Raw genomic sequence first — 18,420 nt, 5'->3', positions numbered from 1 at the left:
GTATAGTATGTATGTATGGTATGAATCTTTTCAAAATAACCAATATAGTTAACTAGGTAATAGTTTTTCAACTTAGCTAGGTTATGTCTACGCTTGGAATAGATAATGTGTTTATATTTAAGAAAAACATAGTCGTCAACACGAAACGTTTAAAATCGAAAAAAATGGGTTTTTTCGGTTTTAAACGGTCTTTTTCGTTTTAAAACAAATTAAACCGATTGGTTTAATTTGCTAGGTTATGTCTACGCTTGGAATAGATAATGTGTTTATATTTAAGAAAAACATAGTCGTCAACACTAAACGTTTAAAATCGAAAAAAATGGGTTTTTTCGGTTTTAAACGGTCTTTTTCGTTTTAAAACAAATTAACCCGATTGGTTAAACCGGCCTTACATCTATAGTCTCGTTACAATTTTTAAAATTATTTTTACTGTGTCCAGCGATAGATAATGCACATCGACCTTTGGAAAGAGACAATCGACTAATTTCGGCTTCGTAGAGCGTTACCTCTGTGGCACGAAATACGATTGATAAAACGTAACATAGGTAGTGTGGTTAAATTGTTTTTTTTTTCATTTTACATAGTATCGGAGGAAAATTTTCACTGTGCGTCGTTAGATTTTCGAAGTTGCGTTGTTTTGGATTCAAGTCTTTAATTTTTTTTTTAAATATGGCAACACTTGTTTCTAATTGTGTCATACCATCAAAACTCGGGGATTCCCATTCTAACTAAAAACAATGCTATTTGAATACAGTTTTATTTTTACTTTGTTTTGCTAATTTTAGAGTTCAGTTTCAATTACGTAGTGTGTTGTGCTTTTTTTTAAAGAGAATAATAAATTTATATGAAAAAGGTAAATATTTTTCCAATTTATTTATTGGCAGTGTCATATTAGTTTTGTTTTTTGAATGTTTACTTTGTTCAATTTTCTTTTTAAAAAGTTGTATTTTCATAACCCTGGAACCTATCTTCGATCTTTACATGGTTTTCTATTGAAAATCTTAATTCACTTTACGGCGTTACAATTTGCGTCGTGTTTTTTTGGATCGTAACCACGAAGCAAAGTGGGAATCAGTAACATCACGTTATTACGACGTCTCTTTCTAGTCTTGGAGGAGGAAGAGGGAGTAGAGCGTAATGTGTTCGCTGAGGGGATTTGGGTGTGACATTGTACTCATTGCACTCGTGTAACCTTTTCCTGTAAATCTTCAGTGACACCAAATTAAAAAAAGGTTAAAAAAAATAAAAAAACGATTAGAAAAATATCACATTTTATTATCAAATAAATTGATATGTTAACAGATACAATAACAGTACATTGTGTGAATTACCAAAGAATATGTAATGCCAACAATAATTATAAATGTCATTAAATCTAATTTCACGTCATCAAATTTGTTGTATCTCTAAAAATTGTATTAAAATAATACAAATAAAATATTATGGCAGCACTATGGTTCGTACCAATGGCAACACTATTCGCCTTCTTAGAATTTAAATAAACCCTATATAACATGATGTATAAACTCTGCGTTATAAGAAAACCTATTGCAAAAGTAATCTGATGATTACCCCGTATAACGCGTACTACGGTAAATAATTCTCGTTAAAGAGTTTAAATCGAATATATTTAATTTTATTTAAAAAGTAATAGATGAAGTAACAAAAGTTGATACAATCTGCGAAAAATAATCATGAACTGTACAAATCACTATAAATGTTTATAGTTGAGACATAAATTGAGAAACAACCGCGTTATAGGAGGAATTTCTTTATACGATGGACATGAAATCATGTAATAGACATGTTATAGAAAGGTTTGTTATTCGAGGGTATTTAATAGCAACTTGAAAATTATGTTTTATATTTAATATATTTTTTTAATTTTTACTTTTAAAATTAAGCATTCAGAAATTTTCAACGCTGAAAGCATATCCAAACATCGAGTTTTAACCATCCACGAAGTTCCGCTTTACTATTATTGACGTGACCATAGACATCCAATAGATTTTTATAAACGTACTAGTGGTAAGTGGTGATGGATAGTGAAAAGAGGGTACGTAAATAAAAGTTTCAAGTGTAATTTGAAGTATGAAAGATAAAAAAATTCAGTATAAGTAAAATTTAAAAACCGAAAATTATAAATTAAAACAAAGTCCCTATTTTAAATGAAAGATTAACAAAATTTTAAAAAATAAATGTCGAAAATTATTAAATAAAACAAAATTCCTGTTTTAAATGAAAGGGGGAACGAAATTTAAAAAAAAAGTCCTAAATTATCAAATTATTAATAAAATCAAAATCCCTATTTTAAATGACTGCGGAACAAAATTTAAAAAAATAAATGTCGAAAATTATTAAATAAAGCAAAGTTAAATGATAGGGGGAACGAAATTAGAAAAAAAAAATAGAAACCGAAAATTCTTAAAGAAATCAAACGAAATTAAAAAAAAATAGTTTTAACATTTTTATTATATACATACTTATTTTAAATGTCTCCCTCTTTTGGACAGCTATCTGTCAGACAATTGTGAACGCATCCATATTTAAGTATTATATTGTCACTGTCATGTTAGCAACATTTTTCACCTGTAAGCGATTAGAGGATAAAGCAGGGCGCGTCTTCGCGGATGGCATTATGCACTAAATCACAAAGAAAAGTAACTTATGATATAATGTAAACTATAGCTCGTCACGTCTGTTGGTACGTCTGAGTGTACGGTCGTCGTGTAGGAACCACACAGCGTATAGACGCAGCGGGTCGGGTGCGTGCCGGTGGAAGGATACCGGACGCCCTCGCGCCAACACCTCCCGGCTGTACTCCTGAGGACGCGCCTGCCAGAACAATATATATATATCTAATATATAAAATTCTCGTGTCACGGTGTTCGAACTTGAACTCCTCTGAAACGGCTTGACTGATTTTTACCAAATTTAATATGCGTATTCAGTAGGTCTGAGAATCGGCTACTATCTATTTTCTATATCCCTAAGTGATAAAGGTTGTTCACACTTAAAAAAAAAAATATTTTTTTTAACGAAATTTTTTGTTTTTATTTTTTTATGATACAGCATACAAGAATACATACAACCATAAATTTTCACCCCTCTACGATCAACCCTTATCTTACATGTGTTAATTAAAAACTTTAATTTTTTTTGCAAAACAACGGTTGCGGGATCAGCTAGTATATATATATATATATATATAAGTATCGGCCGTTCCGGTGCGTCAGTTCGTCGTCAACGCTTCCGAGAATAAGCACATTTTCCTTTAACGTCCTTTCTAAGGAGCTTACAGTAGTTTCTATAGCACTATAGGTACTGCCGTAACAAATATATATATATACATATACATAGATGAAACCATTTTAATTCAATCATTCATTCATTTTTATCAGCCTATAGACGCCCACTATAAGGCCGAATCCAGCTACTTCCCTCGATCATGTCGTCGGTCTACCTAGAGAGGCCAAGCTGTGTCTACCGACTCTTGGTCGCTATTCCAGAAGCTTTCAGCTCTAATGGCTAGCGGCTGCACGAACTATGAGCACGGCCCACTGCCAACTCACACGAGAAATTCTTCTACCAACGTCAGTGTCTTGTTTCTTCTGCGGATCCCCTCATTTCCAAACACAGCCTTTTTTTTCTCTGGGTAACGCCGGGTCTTTAAGCGACTTCACAGATCCATATGCCATCACTGGCAATACACCGTCTCTATTCAAACGTTGCTGTATTTTAGACGAGACGATGTTTCATGTTTCACTTATGTAATCAATGAGAGGGAATTTAATATGATAGCTTCAATGAGTCGTAACCTTAATTATCTTTAAGCAATTGCGGAACCGAAAAAGTGCGGAGTGTTTCAGGTTTTTTATTTATATTTATGTTTCAGTGTGAACACTTGCAGTGGACACCGGGAACTATAAGACGTCTGCCCACAATCGAATTTATTAATATCATCGGAAGACAGCAGCAGTAAAAGTATATAATTAATGCACAAAGTGAGAATTATATAAGAAAGCATCCCGGGTATCGATCCTGTAAATCTGTACTTACCTATATATAATAGATAAAAAAGTAATATGACGATGCTTTAACAATTCATAGCCATACCTGATGGAAGAGTGGGGAATGCGTGAGACTGATGTTTCGTCGTTTAGCACAGGCGCCGAGAGTCATGTCGTCGGGTGCGGACGGCGATGCGCATGCGCATGTGCTCAGCTCCCGTGCGGCTCCAATGCTAAACACTGTGCCCCCTCCACCCGTGATGTAGTCGTACCCTACATTAATTACTGACATTACTCATACATGTCAAGTAGGAGGTATTGATTTTCATACTGTTTCGTTTTAAACGAAACCTGATAGTGTGATGGTAGAATGGTATCACGATGGTCGAGTAAAAATAAAGATCTACCTCCAGACACTAAATTAGAACTGTCTTGACACAAGTATGACTTAATTAGACTGACTTACACTATAGGGTGATTGAATATAGGTTTAAAAGCTTTAAAGGGATAAATGTATTGCTGTCAATTAATGTATTGTACATCCTATCCAAAACTCAATATTTTCAGATATAATAAATTACGCAATGATAATGTTGTAAGAAAATTCGTTTTCTAAATATCGTTTGACTACATATTAATATTAATTATTGTTTTTATTCTATCCCTGTTTATATTGCCTGAATTTAATATTCTTTAGAAAAAAATTTGATTGGTCACTTTATACAAGATGATTAGAAAAAGATGTAAAATCTAAAGAAAGAGAAATTTAATAAATAAATATTAATACTGCGATCAAATATTAAGATGAATTTGTTCATAAATGTAAATCCTTTTTTAATTTTCCGATAAAACACACTTTTACCAATATTTTTTCCAGGAGATGAAACAGTCAGAATAGTCTTGTTCGAGTGAAGCCTTCAAAACATTCGATCGGTGTTCCAGCATTAGCCTGAGTTTTCTGAATAGCCTGAAGTAACACAAGCGAATACGATGGTTGCAGAACGGTGTCAGTCAATTTTTTAACGTTTTATTTTTCACAAAAACTGTTAGTGTTGGCACCAATCGTATCTTAAGTAAAGCCTTTGAAACATTTGACAAAAACACGTGTAGCTTAAAAATAATTAAACCTTTTGATAAACAGACGTTTGGCAAATATTATAGACAGTCCTACCAACTTCTTGCTTTTCTAATGCCCGGGAGTTTTAAATCATAATTTAACCCTACTTTTTGATCACAGTACATTCATCTTGTAGTTTTTACGCTTATAACCAATCATCATGTATAGATGTGCTATATACATGAATAGAAGTATATATACATGTGTAAAGAAAGAGAATCCGTGTTATTAATCATTGCTTGCCTTTAGCTGCAGTCTCTCTCTTTCCGAAGCCGTAGCCGTATCTCTCTCCGATGACTGTAAGGTCAGGACCTCCCCGATAGCAGCTCAGAACTTCACATAACCTCTGTACTCTGTTCATACGACAAATACAAATTATTTTGCTCATATGGAGGTAGACCAGAATAAATACTTTATAGATAAATAGTGTATTAATTAAAATTGAAATATTTATTTTTGTTGTGTCCGTCTTACTCACAAACGAGTTTCTAGAGGATGGACAACATTCTTAACAGATATCTTAATAGGTCTATGCATGTAGTGGGCTTCTATGGGATAAAATGGTGGTGGTTGAAACCAGGCTCGATCGGATACTGCACTTAATCTTCACATCAAAATGTATGAATATGAATCAAAATATGAATGCTTTGAGAAAGAAATATTAACAAAATATACACCGTCTTACTCACAATTTTATTTTAAAATTACACATTAATATAAAAAGATAATATACATAAACTTACCCTAAAATTGTATCGTCATCGGCTAAGAAAATCCATTTAACTTGCGTAATCTTTTCTACCATATGGACGGCTTTTTTCAATATGGCAATGGTTTTAGCACAATGCCCAGTTTTCGTGTTGGGCACACCGATATCTATGGTCGGAATTGTGTCATCTGCAAAAAATTATAGATAATATAATATTGTTAAATACTGTGGGTTCTGACTCGAAATGAAACACCACTGGTTCACAAGGAGTCCTTTATTGACAACTCAGATGGTCACCCATCTTCAACACAAATTATACTCTCGCCTAGTTTAAACTACGCTTCCAAATCGCTTAAGAAATCACTGTCCAAATAACTTACTAAATAGTCACTATATATCACTGATCGTAAATCTTAATCTTATAACTCGAAAAACAACACTGAACTGTCGACATGGAGAGTACACCTATTTATACTACGGAGAGGGTTCTAGTAAGTTCGAGATAGTACTCGGTTAGAATTTTCAAGGATCGTACACAAAAATCTCCAAATAACTTCAAGTTCACGCGTGTTTACGGCACTTCTTGATCCTAGGATTCCGTGTTTATTGTTTAGAGGGTTCTATAATTTGTGCTTTGTAACAATATATAAATTATATTATAAAATAAAATAGTTTTTATTTTGTATAATTTATTTGGTATATTGAATAGATAACTAAAACATTTCCTGTGTAAATAAATATTAACCAACATCGTTCACCAAGTAAAAAGAATTATAAGAAATAAATAATTAATTACATATAAAATAAATAAGTATTACACTATATTAATTAAAAAAAACAAATAAAATTCTCACCTGCTTTATCACTGAAGAAATGAAGGTAGGTGACATGTTTACCCCAAGTCTTCTTCACCACTTGAGCCCTGGTGGAATGAAACCCACTCCATGTTTTCACGGCAAAGAATATCGTCTCTTCAGGAATGGCACTGCCCTACCGATATTGTAACTTTTATTAACGCTTTTCAATACCTTAATATGTCTTATTATAACACTACCTTTTTTTACGAGCTCAAGAGGTATCAGGGAAGAGTACTCCTACCAGGTTTAAGGTAAGGTAAGGTAGACACAACAATCATTAATATTTAATGGAATCAGGCGTTACCTCGCGGAAGTCCATCCTAAGTAAGAAAAGGACCAATATTTAGCCACTTCCGCACATGCAGTGGTAGTCGTGCAATGAAATGCACCGCCCGCCAGCCCGCTGATAAATACGTATGCGGCAAACAATGCGAATCAAACAACCGCCACCGCCAAATCACTCAACACGCGTTTCACTCGATTAGTGCCAAACACAGTCATTTGTTGCACGGAGCATTTGTTGCACGACTACCACTGCATGTGCAGAAGTGGCTAAATATTGGTCCTTTTCTTACCTAACAATCATTATACCTCAACGTAAACACAGGCACTACAATATTTCAATATTCGGAACAACGTATTTATATGAATCATTTTATTCTCAACCTAAAGAGTCCACAATTAAGACAGAAAAGGAAAGATACATTGAAGAAAAATTAATACCCAAAATTTATCTTAAAAAAATCCTTTGCACTAAAATTGGATTTTTATAAGTTTTTTTTTTTAAAGCAATAGCACTCTATGTCTCTCTCTGTTCTCTGTTCTCAAGAAAAACATGAAACATCAATTTCTGTCCAATCCACCTCATCATTGACCGTTTGGTCAGGAATATTTATGACAAGCTGGACTCGTCACTTCCGTTAAAGCGGTTAATAAACTTTGAAGTACACCAATACATCGCTTTACGTCGTTTCGTTTTGCGTTTTTTTCGAAGTTGCGTCGCTGCTTAATTAGTACTAATATTCACTGTGCGTCGTTAGATTTTCGAGGTTTCGTTGTTTTGGGTTCGAGTCTTTAATTTTTTTTAGAAATTTTCTTTTTTTTCTAAAAGATGGCAACACTTTTGTTTCTAATTGCGCCATGCCATCAAAACTCGGGGATTCTCTGTTTAACTAAAAACAACGCAATTTTTATACAGCTTTATTTTCACTTTGTTTTGCTAATCGTAGTATGTTGTAATGTAGTGTGTTGCGCTTTTTTTTAAAAGAGAATAATAAATTTATTTAAATTTTAACGTGTTGTTTCTAGTTACAAAAAAGGTATATAATTTTTCAATTTATTTATTGGCAGAGTTAGTTATATTATGTTTATTTTTTAAATGTTTACTTTGTTCAATTTTCTTTTAAAAAGTTGTATTTTCGTAATCAACCTATCTTCGATCTTTACATGGTTTGCTATAGAAAATCTTAATTCAATTTGCGGCGTTACAATTTGCGTCTTGTTTTTTTGGAACGCAACCACGACGCAAAGTGAGGTATAGGTGTATTCTCATATGAATTAAAAAATCTATAATCGAGACAATGTATTAGTGGAACCGGAAACTAATTTCATTTCTATCGATACATTTACAGAAAAATTGATTGATTTTTACAGCTCCAGCATTGAAAATATTCATACAAGGCGGCCAAAGGTTGATGATAAGGAAGGTGAATCAACATTATGATTAGAAATAAATATTTGTCAAAAAGATTTACGATTGTCTCTACCTCGCTGAGTCGTCATCTTTTGAGCGCCCCCGCCATAGAGCATCCAAGCCTATAGAAGAAGACAAATAGGACAAATAGGTGGGCCTTTTTGTCTGTGCTGCGTTCATACACATACTCATACACTACAACCCACTTCTGGTCCACAGACAATAGCGACGCTTTGCCCACAATTGGCACCTATATATATAGTTTTGTGAAATTATAATTATACTATCAGCAACATTTACATATAGTTATTCCATTTATACAATCTTTTTTATTTAATGGAATCAGGCGTTACCTCGCGGAAGTCCATCCTAAGTAAGAAAAGGACCAATATTTAGCCACTTCCGCATATGCACCGATTAGTGCCAAACACAGAGTCAGACTCTGTGTTTGGCACTAATCGGTGTAACATAACTCCTGAAGATTCCCCGTGGAGGGTTGAACGTGCTGAGTAATTTGGCGGTGGCGGTTGTGTGATTCGCATTGTTTGCCGCATACGCATTTATCAGCGGGCTGGCGGGCGGTGAATTTTATTGCACGACTACCACTGCATATGCGGAAGTGGCTAAATATTGGTCGTTTTCTTATTTATACAGTCTTCACACTTGCCAACCCCTGTAGAAAGATATAACAGTAATTGTCAAACAAAACAATACTCACACATAAATCGAAAGGTCTAGGATACGTAGCGCAATTATCTCCAGAGACGACGCAAAAGTTCAGCTCTGGGGTGAGAAGTGGACCTGGATTACTCGCGTCTCCATACACCAGCTGCGCCAACTCAAACGCAGGGTCTATTGAAAAGTCTGCCTCCAGTTTTCTCTCACCACTCTCTATCTCCTTCAGTAGTCTAAAATACATTTAATTAATAACCAGCGATTGGAATACGTGAATATTCCATATTTGCACGGTAGTTTTGATTAAAATCACAAAGTTACATTTTCAGTAAATGAAGTTGAAAATTAAAAGTAATTCTTTATCTATAATTTTAAATATACTTTTTATAAGTTATGATTACCCTATTTAATTGAAAAGAATTTCAGTAGATGAAATTTATAATTTTATAAATAAATGTCTATTATTTATCACTATTACTTTTTAATTAGATAACATTAAATTTATGTAATACACTACATTAACAAAAAATCTCAATTTTAAATAAATAAAATTCATAATTGAGTGTTATTGTTTTTTATTTTAAAAAAAATTTAGAAGTTTTTCGGGAATTTGAGGTTTGGAGAATTGGAGGTTGTCAAATATGGGAGATATTCCGCCTTTTTGTCTTTTGAATTTCGCGGCTATGTACAAAGCGCTACAGAGCTCGTATCTGACAATACTATACATAATTTGAAAGGTCTTGACATAACCTACAAAACGACGCTATGCATGATTAGTTTGGATATTGCGTTCAACAGTTATAGACGTGTAAACATGGAGTTCACTAACGCCGAAATTCGCGCTATTTTAAAGTTTTCCTTCGTTAAAGGCAAATCCGCTAGAGAAACGTTCCGTTAGATTAATGGTGTTTTGGGGGATGGTACTCTATCACTTCGAACCGCGGAGGAATGGTTTCGACGATTCAGAGCCGGCGAAAACGACACCATGGATAAGCCAACCGGCGGAAGACCTGTGACGACAAATACCGATCAAATCATGGACTACATCGAGTTAGACCGGCATGGGGCATCTCGTGACATCGCCCAGGAGATGAGAGTTAGTCACCAAACCATTTTAAAACATCTGCAGAAGGCTGGATACAAAAAAAGCTTGATGTTTGGGTGCCGCATGATTTGACGCAAAAAAACCTTCTGGACCGAATCAACGCCTGCGATATGCTGCTGAAACGGAACGAACTCGACCCATTCTTGAAGCGGATGGTGACTGGCGACGAAAAATGGATCACATACGACAATATCAAGCGAAAACGGTCGAGGTCGAAGGCCGGTGAATCGTCCCAAACAGTGGCCAAGCCGGGATTGACGGCCAGGAAGGTTTTGCTGTGTGTTTGGTGGGATTGGAAGGGAATCATCCACTGTGAGCTGCTCCCATATGGCCAGAAGCTTAATTCTACCATCTACTGCGAACAACTGGACCGCTTGAAGCAGGCGATCGACCAGAAGCGTCCAGAATTGGCCAACAGGAAGGGTGTAGTGTTCCACCAGGACAACGCCAGACCACACACTTCGTTGATGACTCGTCAGAAGCTACGGGAGCTCGGATGGGAGGTTTTATCACATCCACCATATAGCCCGGACATAGCGCCAAGTGATTACCACCTGTTCCTGTCCATGGCGAACGCCCTTGGTGGTGTAAAGTTGAACTCAAAAGAGGTTTGTGAAAAGTGGCTGTCCGAGTTCTTCGCAAATAAGGAGGGGGGCTTCTACGAGGGAGGTATTATGAAGTTGCCGTCTAGATGGAAACAGATTATCGAACAAAACGGAGCATATTTGAACTAAATCCGATCACTGTAACACTTTTTATAAAGCATTGAATAAAGAGCAAAAAAGCGGAAGGGAGATATTTGACAACCTGTTATATATATACTCGTATTCAAAAAGGTAAAATACATATTATATATTTTACTTTTAGTACCTCCTACACCCACTTCATAGTGATATTAGTGACACACAGAGAACTTATTTTTATTTCCGAACCTTCCTTACATATTTATTTCTACCGTTTTCCAGTACTATCTTCTATCAGAGAGGTAATGCTGCGGCTCTCTATCTTCCTAGGGAACCTAACTTTTAAAATATAAATAACATAAATATATAATAGATGTTTGGAAGCACTTACTTGTTCATAAGAGTCATTCTCATAGCGAAGCCGCTAGCGAAATTAGGGTAAACAAAACCACCATCCTCTTCCAGGTTCTCGTAGAACGTAAAGTGATGAATTATAGTCGGCTCCTCATCGCTTAGCGGGTAACCTATCCACATTGTTTCCTAAAATGATGACGTCATTGAAGGTATAGCTGTCTAGTTAACCTACGTATAATCCATTAACCCTTAAATACATGACTTTTATTTAAACTTTAAAAATATATACATCATGCAGATAAGTACACTACAATGCAGGGAAAAATAGAAATATATATTTGTTTACACATGTTGAACTTACAAAACACTATGCATGTGCTGCTGCATATGCCGTTTAAGTGGTATGTTGCAGGTTTTCATCATTATGCATTTAAGGGTTAAAGATTCTTTCGTTGTAGCTATTCCATAACAATACTAAACATATTTTTTAATATGTAAAGTTAAAAAGAACAAACTGTAATGACAAATTTTATCTTAGCTTCGCATTTTGCAAATACATCTGTTCACATTCAAATATATTATATACGTAACTCTGAAAGCTTTAAAATAGTCGCGATGACTAATCATGCATCGTTCGATCCTATAAAACCATTCTCAGAAACATTGTGCCCGTGAAATAGGTGTCATTCCAGCCATCCCTTCTTGGACATTTTAAAACAGCTTTTAAAATATTTTTTTTCAAAATTTTGGAAATAAATGAAGAGGATGACCCTAAAATTCAATATAATTTTTAACAATCACTTAAAATTTATTTAAACTTAAAAAAAATGTATTACATGTTAATAAGTAAAAACAACTTAAAAGATTTTTATTATTCACAAATATGTCTATAATAATAATTAAATATTAATACAGTTTCAGACTTTTATACGCGCATTATTTTTAGAAATTTGTTACGACATTTTTTTCTTCATTTTTTTTTAATTTTTTTCACGACGTATCATCTAACTACAATTTATCATAACGTAATAGAATATATAAATTACCGGTTGACTGTCAGCTGATGCCAACGCTTCTAGAAGTTTCTCACATCTCACCGCCGTGTGGGGCTCCAGGAACACCACCCACCGAACATCGCTGCCTTTGTACTTGCTCGTTAGGGGTCGCAAAAGAGGTAGAATTGTCCACGCACCCGACACGGGAAAGTCTTCATTGGTTATATGGACTGATGGACGTCGCTAGAGAGATTTGGTAAAACGTTGAAATTTTTTTTTATTATACCTTAAAATCTTAATGGTCTGTAGCGCTTGGGCAGCGACTAGAAATAATGCAGCAACTAATATATAATTGAGTATTCCAAATTGTATTGTTAATATGTATAAATTTTAGCTGTATTTACCCACAAGAGAAAATTGTATAAGAAAAATTGAAAAAAAATATAAAACGCTGTCGTGCCTCGCAGCTGGGAGAAGAAAGATCCGTATCTAATAGCCGCAGCCCTATCCCAACTGTCTGCGTTTAGTTTAAGCGAAAAATAAATATTGTAAAAAAAAACAAGACTTTAAGGCCAATTAATATTTCCACAGTTTAGAAACGGAAGAGCTCTAAGATTGTAAAATTGTGTTGGAGTATCGGCGTAAAGTTGCCAGCTAATCGGTGTTCTACAATACGCGGCGATAAATATTGCACATCGACCTTTGGAAAGAGACAATCGGCTAATTTCGGCTTCGTACGACTGACAAAACGTCACATAGGTAGACATACTGCTCACATAATGCTCTACGAAGCCGAAATTAACCGATTGTCTCTTTCCAAAGGTCGATGTGCAATACTCATCGCCGGGTAATGTACCTAGTCTAGCCATAAGTTTGTTACAAAGAAAATATCCAACAATTTCAAAAAAAAACTTAAACTTTTATATCTGATTATGTAGAGTAAAAAAGATACATTTTTACCCTTAGCTTTAACGAACGCTTTTAAACGGCCAGGCCATTCGTCGATGGATTTACGAATGTTTTCCATTAGAAACTTGGTCACTGCTGCCTCGAAAGATTTCTTGAGCGACTCAATATTTGGGTGACGCTTAAAGCAGGTCTGTCCTCTAGCACAGACCACAATTTATAGTCCAAAGGGTTTAAGTCCGAACTAACCGAAAGCCAAATGATAATAAATACATTTAAAAAACTTTTAAGTTAAACGGTTTTTTGATACCCATATTGTGGTGGTTGTGGAAAAATATGTACCTAGTCCGCCATATTGGAACGGCGTCCATATTGAATTTTAAATTTTGTCATAATCATCGTGTTTTACTAGTGTAGCCCTTTCGTTTGATACCCATATTGAGGGGGTTAAGGAAAAATACGTAATCCGCCATTTTGTATCGGCGGCCATCTCAGATTTATAATGTTATTGATTTTATTTTATTGTATTGTCATCTAAATTAAATGTGTGTATTAAATTTCAGATCAATTTGACAACGGGAAGGTGCTTAAATTTCAATTTCTAATTTTGATCCAAATAAATTCCGTACGGGTCGAACTAAATAAAACCGTTTAAAAAAGGCTGATGGCTAATAATTAATGCACAAAGTAAGAAATATATAAGATTGTACCCAACAAACCTGTGGTCTACGATCGCAAGTTTCGATTCTCTACTGTGCTACCATTGCTCAAAAGTGTATTTAATTAAATAGTAACTCTACGAAAAAAATGTAGGTATTCCAAAAATTTTGAATACAGAATTGAAGACTCAATTAGACACTTTGTCAATTGAGTTCATATAACCACTGTCACATACGCACGCAACACGCGAAAACTTTATTCGTTAACAACTTCAGGAACACAAAGCAAATTGGATGATATAATTACGGTATGTTTGTTAAAGAATCATTTAAATAACGAAGTATACATTTGTACACAAAAATGTACATAGGGTGGTGATTGATCAAAGATTTAAGGCTTTAATGGAGTGAATATATACAGTACCCGGCGATAAATATTACACATCGAACTTTAAAAAGAGACAATCGACTAATTTAGACTTTGTAGAGCATTATCCCTGTCCCACACTACCTATTTGACGTTTTGTCAAACGTGCGACAGAGATAACACTCTACGAAGCCGAAACTAGCCGATTGTCTCTGTCCAAAGGTCGATGTGCAATATATATCGCCGGGTATTGTAGTTGATTTGCTGTCAATTAATTTAGGTTTGAGAAATAATAAATTACGTAATAATATAGGAAGTAAAATCTTTTTTTTAAATTCGAATATACTAAAATTATTTACCGTTTACTATCTAGCTCTGAAAACTGCTAAAAGTTATTGGCCTGTTTTATTGCAATATAAAAAATAAATTAATGCTTGATTGAAAATTGATGTAACTAAAAACTCTTGAATGCTATAAGATTTATTTAATAATATACTTTAAATTTTACATTTAAAATTTTAAAAACGGAAGGTCAAAGATAACTTGTCGAACTATATATGCGTATATGCTGCGTGCACTCAGACCCATGGATTTGTTTACTTTTGAAACGAAATTAAGGCGTTACGAGTTTAATTTTATTTCTTGTCTAATATATAAAATTTCCATGTCACAATGTTAGTTACCGTACTCCTCCGAAACGGCTTGACCGATTTTTACATAAATTTTATATGCGTATTCAATAGGTCTGATAATCGGCTACTATCTATTTTCCATACCCCTAAGTGATAACGGTGGTCGACCCCTAATTTTTTTTTAGACATTTTTTTGATTTTTATTTTATTATGATACAGCATACAAAAATACATACAACCCTAAATTTTCACCCCTCTACGATCAACCCTTATTTTTTATATGTTAATTAAAAACTTTTATTTTTAATGCAAAACAACGTTTGCGGGATAAGCTAGTATTGACATAAGATTTTAAATTATGGCGCATAAGTAATATCTTATTAAAAATGTATTGCGAAGGAACTGTTACAATACTAATTGCTTTAATTTTTTTTTAACTTAATGTTTATTTTCCTTAAATCATTCTTGCTTAAAGGAAGTCTGTCATCGTGGCTTCTAGGAACAAGAATGGTTTATTAAAGGTTTGTAATTATATAAAAAAATCTACGTGTTTTCGTATGCTTTATTTAGATGAATTAAAATTGCTGAAAAATGTAAACTTATTCGTAGGCGTTGAGCAGTGGTTACACAGGTTCGATTCTCGGAGTACAATCTTACATAGTTCACACTTTGTGCATTAATTATATAGGAGCATCACTGCTCACAAACAACGTCTTCTCCGTACTAAAATACCACATTGCAATCGCCAACCCACCTGCCAAGCTTGGCGATTATTCTATATCCCCCATAGATACCTTATTTAGCCAGATATGCAAGTACTTACCCCTTCCAATCCTAAAATCTGTGTCTCTATATCCTGTTTTAATCTGCTGGCAACACTGGAGTGATATGGTTCCGACTGGCTGACGATCGTCAAAACTACGTTTCTTGAATCTGTAACAATACGATATTGAAAATATGTTTTATCTTTTAAATATATAGTATATAATTTTGCTACAAAAATATATACGGTATTAACGAAATAGAACCGGTAACAAGGAATACGCAACCTCCATAGACTTAATCTAATAATTATAATAATTAATAATATTAATAGAATTAATAGCAAGTACAGTAACCGGCGATATATATTGCACATCGACCTTTGGAAAGAGACGATCGGCTACGTTATCTCTGTCGCACGAAATATAACAAATCATATGACAAAACGTCACATAGGTAGTGTAGGACAGAGATAGTGCTCTACAAATTAGCCGATTGTCTCTTTCTAATGGTCGATGTGCAATATTTATCGGCGGGTACTGTACTATGTGACATGTTTGAAGTTACGCTGCTAGCCTCGTTACCTCGTGGAAGTCCATCCTAAGTAAGAAAAGGACCAATATTTAGCCACTTCTGCACATGCAATTAAAAATTCCGCAAATGCAAAAAAAAGCATGTGCGGAAGTGGCTAAAAAAATCGAAATTGACTTTGCGAAAACAGGAGGTACGCGAGCTAAAAATTTTACTCTGGCAGACCGTCTCCCAGTTACAAAGATGACGTTTCTATGATGAAGGACTATACCCTTGTTGAAATTTTAAATATGTTTGCCCATTATAAATGTACATGGCTCTGGTCATAGCTATTCTAGATTTATATATCAACTTTAATAAATGAACTCAAAAGATATATTCAATGGCTTTTAAAATGAATGAATGAATTAATTAAAGCCAAGATTTTGTCATCATTATCATCATGTCGGCCGAAAGATGCCCATTGCAAGGCATCAGCCTTCACCAAAGATCACCGGATTCCCGCCATCCGTACCTGCGAGAATGCGAGACCTGGACTATATCTTTGTATTTGGTACATCTAACCAAATTTGATACTTTATGAAAAACGATATATTAAATAATAATTGTAATAATTTTTTAATAAAGTATCAAAATTTCGAAGTCTTGTAAATATCAAAGTATATTTCACAGTACGTAAGTAACAGGCGGGGTTGAAACAAAAGCACGCAAAAGTTGCTCAATCAGATCGCTATAAAACAAAGCGGCGAACTTCGGTAACTCTGTATAATGTAGTTGCCAAGTTCTCACAGCGGTAGTGGTTCTGCATAATGTAATAGGAAACCGCACCGTCTAATTTAAGTATTGTGGAAAAACTTAGATTTCTGACCCGGAGCTTATTATAACAAATTTTAATACGTAAAATCGATACATATATGACATTCAAACAAATATGTACACTTTTAAAAATGTAGCCTAACGAACCGGCCACATAGGATTCAAAACGGAAGTCCGCTGAGGTTTTATTCCAGAGTGGAGATCATGTACAACTAACCACATCATGAGCCGACCATCAAGCACCAGCTGATCTATGGTGGATTCCTCTATGAACCTATTTCACCTGAGATCGGAGTACCTCATTGATTTTGAAATTGAGGTTTTGCGTGAGGTTCCACCTCGAAGGTGTGCGTCTAGGGATGATGATATGTGATTCAGTACAGATTCTCTACCTTAATATTGGTGAAGCACACGTCCACGCGGACTATTGGATTCATATCGGATTCATAGACTTCATAGTCTAGACCAGTGATTCCCAACGTGGTCTATATCGACCCCCAAGGGACTGTGACAACCTGCAAGGGGCCTACGTCAGCGAAAAAAAAATTAGGGACCCATGAAATGAAAATAGGGGTCTACGATAGTGGATCTCAACACATACACTGATAGTACCTATTTACTTACCTCATACTATCTTATAATATCAAAACATTTACATTATATATTAAAGTACTTATGAAGTAAAAAAAATGTATATTTAATATTACGTATATTTTACATAACAGATACAAAATTTTATTTTGAGTAGTTTTAATTTAAATTCAATTAATAAAGGAATAAATTAACATGTGTTTTTACTTTAAGTTTTTAACACTAAACTTCACTACAGTTAGAAATTTACAGGAAATCAACATCAGGTAGGTAGGGGGTCTAACCCAATACAGAAAAACATGGCAAGGGGTCTACGACATAAAAAGTTTGGGGAACTCTGATCTAGACCAGCGCCTATGCAATGTTGACCCGAGAACTTGAATAGGAGAAAACTAATAAGCTACTATTGGCCTGTCTACGATGAAGTGGCTCTTTTTATACGCTAATAGCCTGTTAAGTTAAGAAAACTTTCTGCCAGACGACCAACAATCGCACACAAGACTACTGATATGTTTCTTTCACTCCAACCCAAGTCCAAATTTACCAGACATGAAGGATTTTTAGGGTATCTGCACCGGTTCAATCTGAAAGACTGTCCAGCGTTCGAACGCGACTCATATCTGGAGAACGCACTACAAGTCTCCCTGGACTGTTCGAAACATGGACAACGTAGGTATGCGGCAGAATGCGAGATGGAAAAAAAGTTAAAACTTGGAAGGCTGTCGGAGACTCTCTCGACCACAGACTACTGCCGATTATCCTCTCCTTCTGAGAGGTAGCAGTAAAAATGCGCGCTAGTCAGTAGATAATAAGAAAAATAATATGACTGATATTGTACAGCAAAATTAGCACTAAATGTTAAGTAAGAACATAGATATAAGAAAGTAGACAGTAAAAAAACAAGATAGTATTGTTAACAATCAAAATGTAATATAATTTAATTAGATTTTAGGACTGC

The 18,420-nt window shown here is 34.7% G+C and overlaps 1 protein-coding gene across 1 annotated transcript; it reads right to left on the bottom strand.

Annotated features, from left to right (window-relative positions):
• Positions 1–2,416: 2,416 nt before the first annotated feature.
• LOC137930305 (beta-1,3-glucosyltransferase) lies at positions 2,417–16,863 on the bottom strand. The gene is made up of 10 exons (XM_068773533.1): positions 16,845–16,863; positions 15,586–15,695; positions 12,250–12,441; positions 11,241–11,389; positions 9,105–9,294; positions 6,691–6,826; positions 5,871–6,024; positions 5,371–5,480; positions 4,117–4,283; positions 2,417–2,835 (listed from the first exon to the last, which is right to left on the bottom strand). Exons 1-10 carry the CDS (start codon positions 16,861–16,863, stop codon positions 2,683–2,685), a joined length of 1,380 nt encoding a protein of 459 aa, XP_068629634.1. The 3' UTR covers positions 2,417–2,682.
• Between the last annotated feature and the right edge of the window lie 1,557 nt (positions 16,864–18,420).

Source organism: Battus philenor, unplaced genomic scaffold (genome assembly GCF_028537555.1).
Source record: "Battus philenor isolate CCGP_79_NKW_IND1 unplaced genomic scaffold, ilBatPhil1.0.hap1 SCAF_6, whole genome shotgun sequence".
Lineage (NCBI taxonomy): Eukaryota > Metazoa > Arthropoda > Insecta > Lepidoptera > Papilionidae > Battus > Battus philenor.
The sequence above is the reverse complement of the archived record's forward strand: the minus strand, read 5'-3'. Positions and strand labels throughout refer to the sequence as shown.

Excerpts from the sequence above, each read along its gene's own strand:
- LOC137930305 (XM_068773533.1), bottom strand. Across the intron at positions 11,390-12,249 it reads CATCAGCTGACAGTCAACCG|GAAACAATGTGGATAGGTTA; the intron begins GTAATTTATATA and ends TCATCATTTTAG. Across the intron at positions 5,481-5,870 it reads GATGACGATACAATTTTAGG|AGTACAGAGGTTATGTGAAG; the intron begins GTAAGTTTATGT and ends TCGTATGAACAG.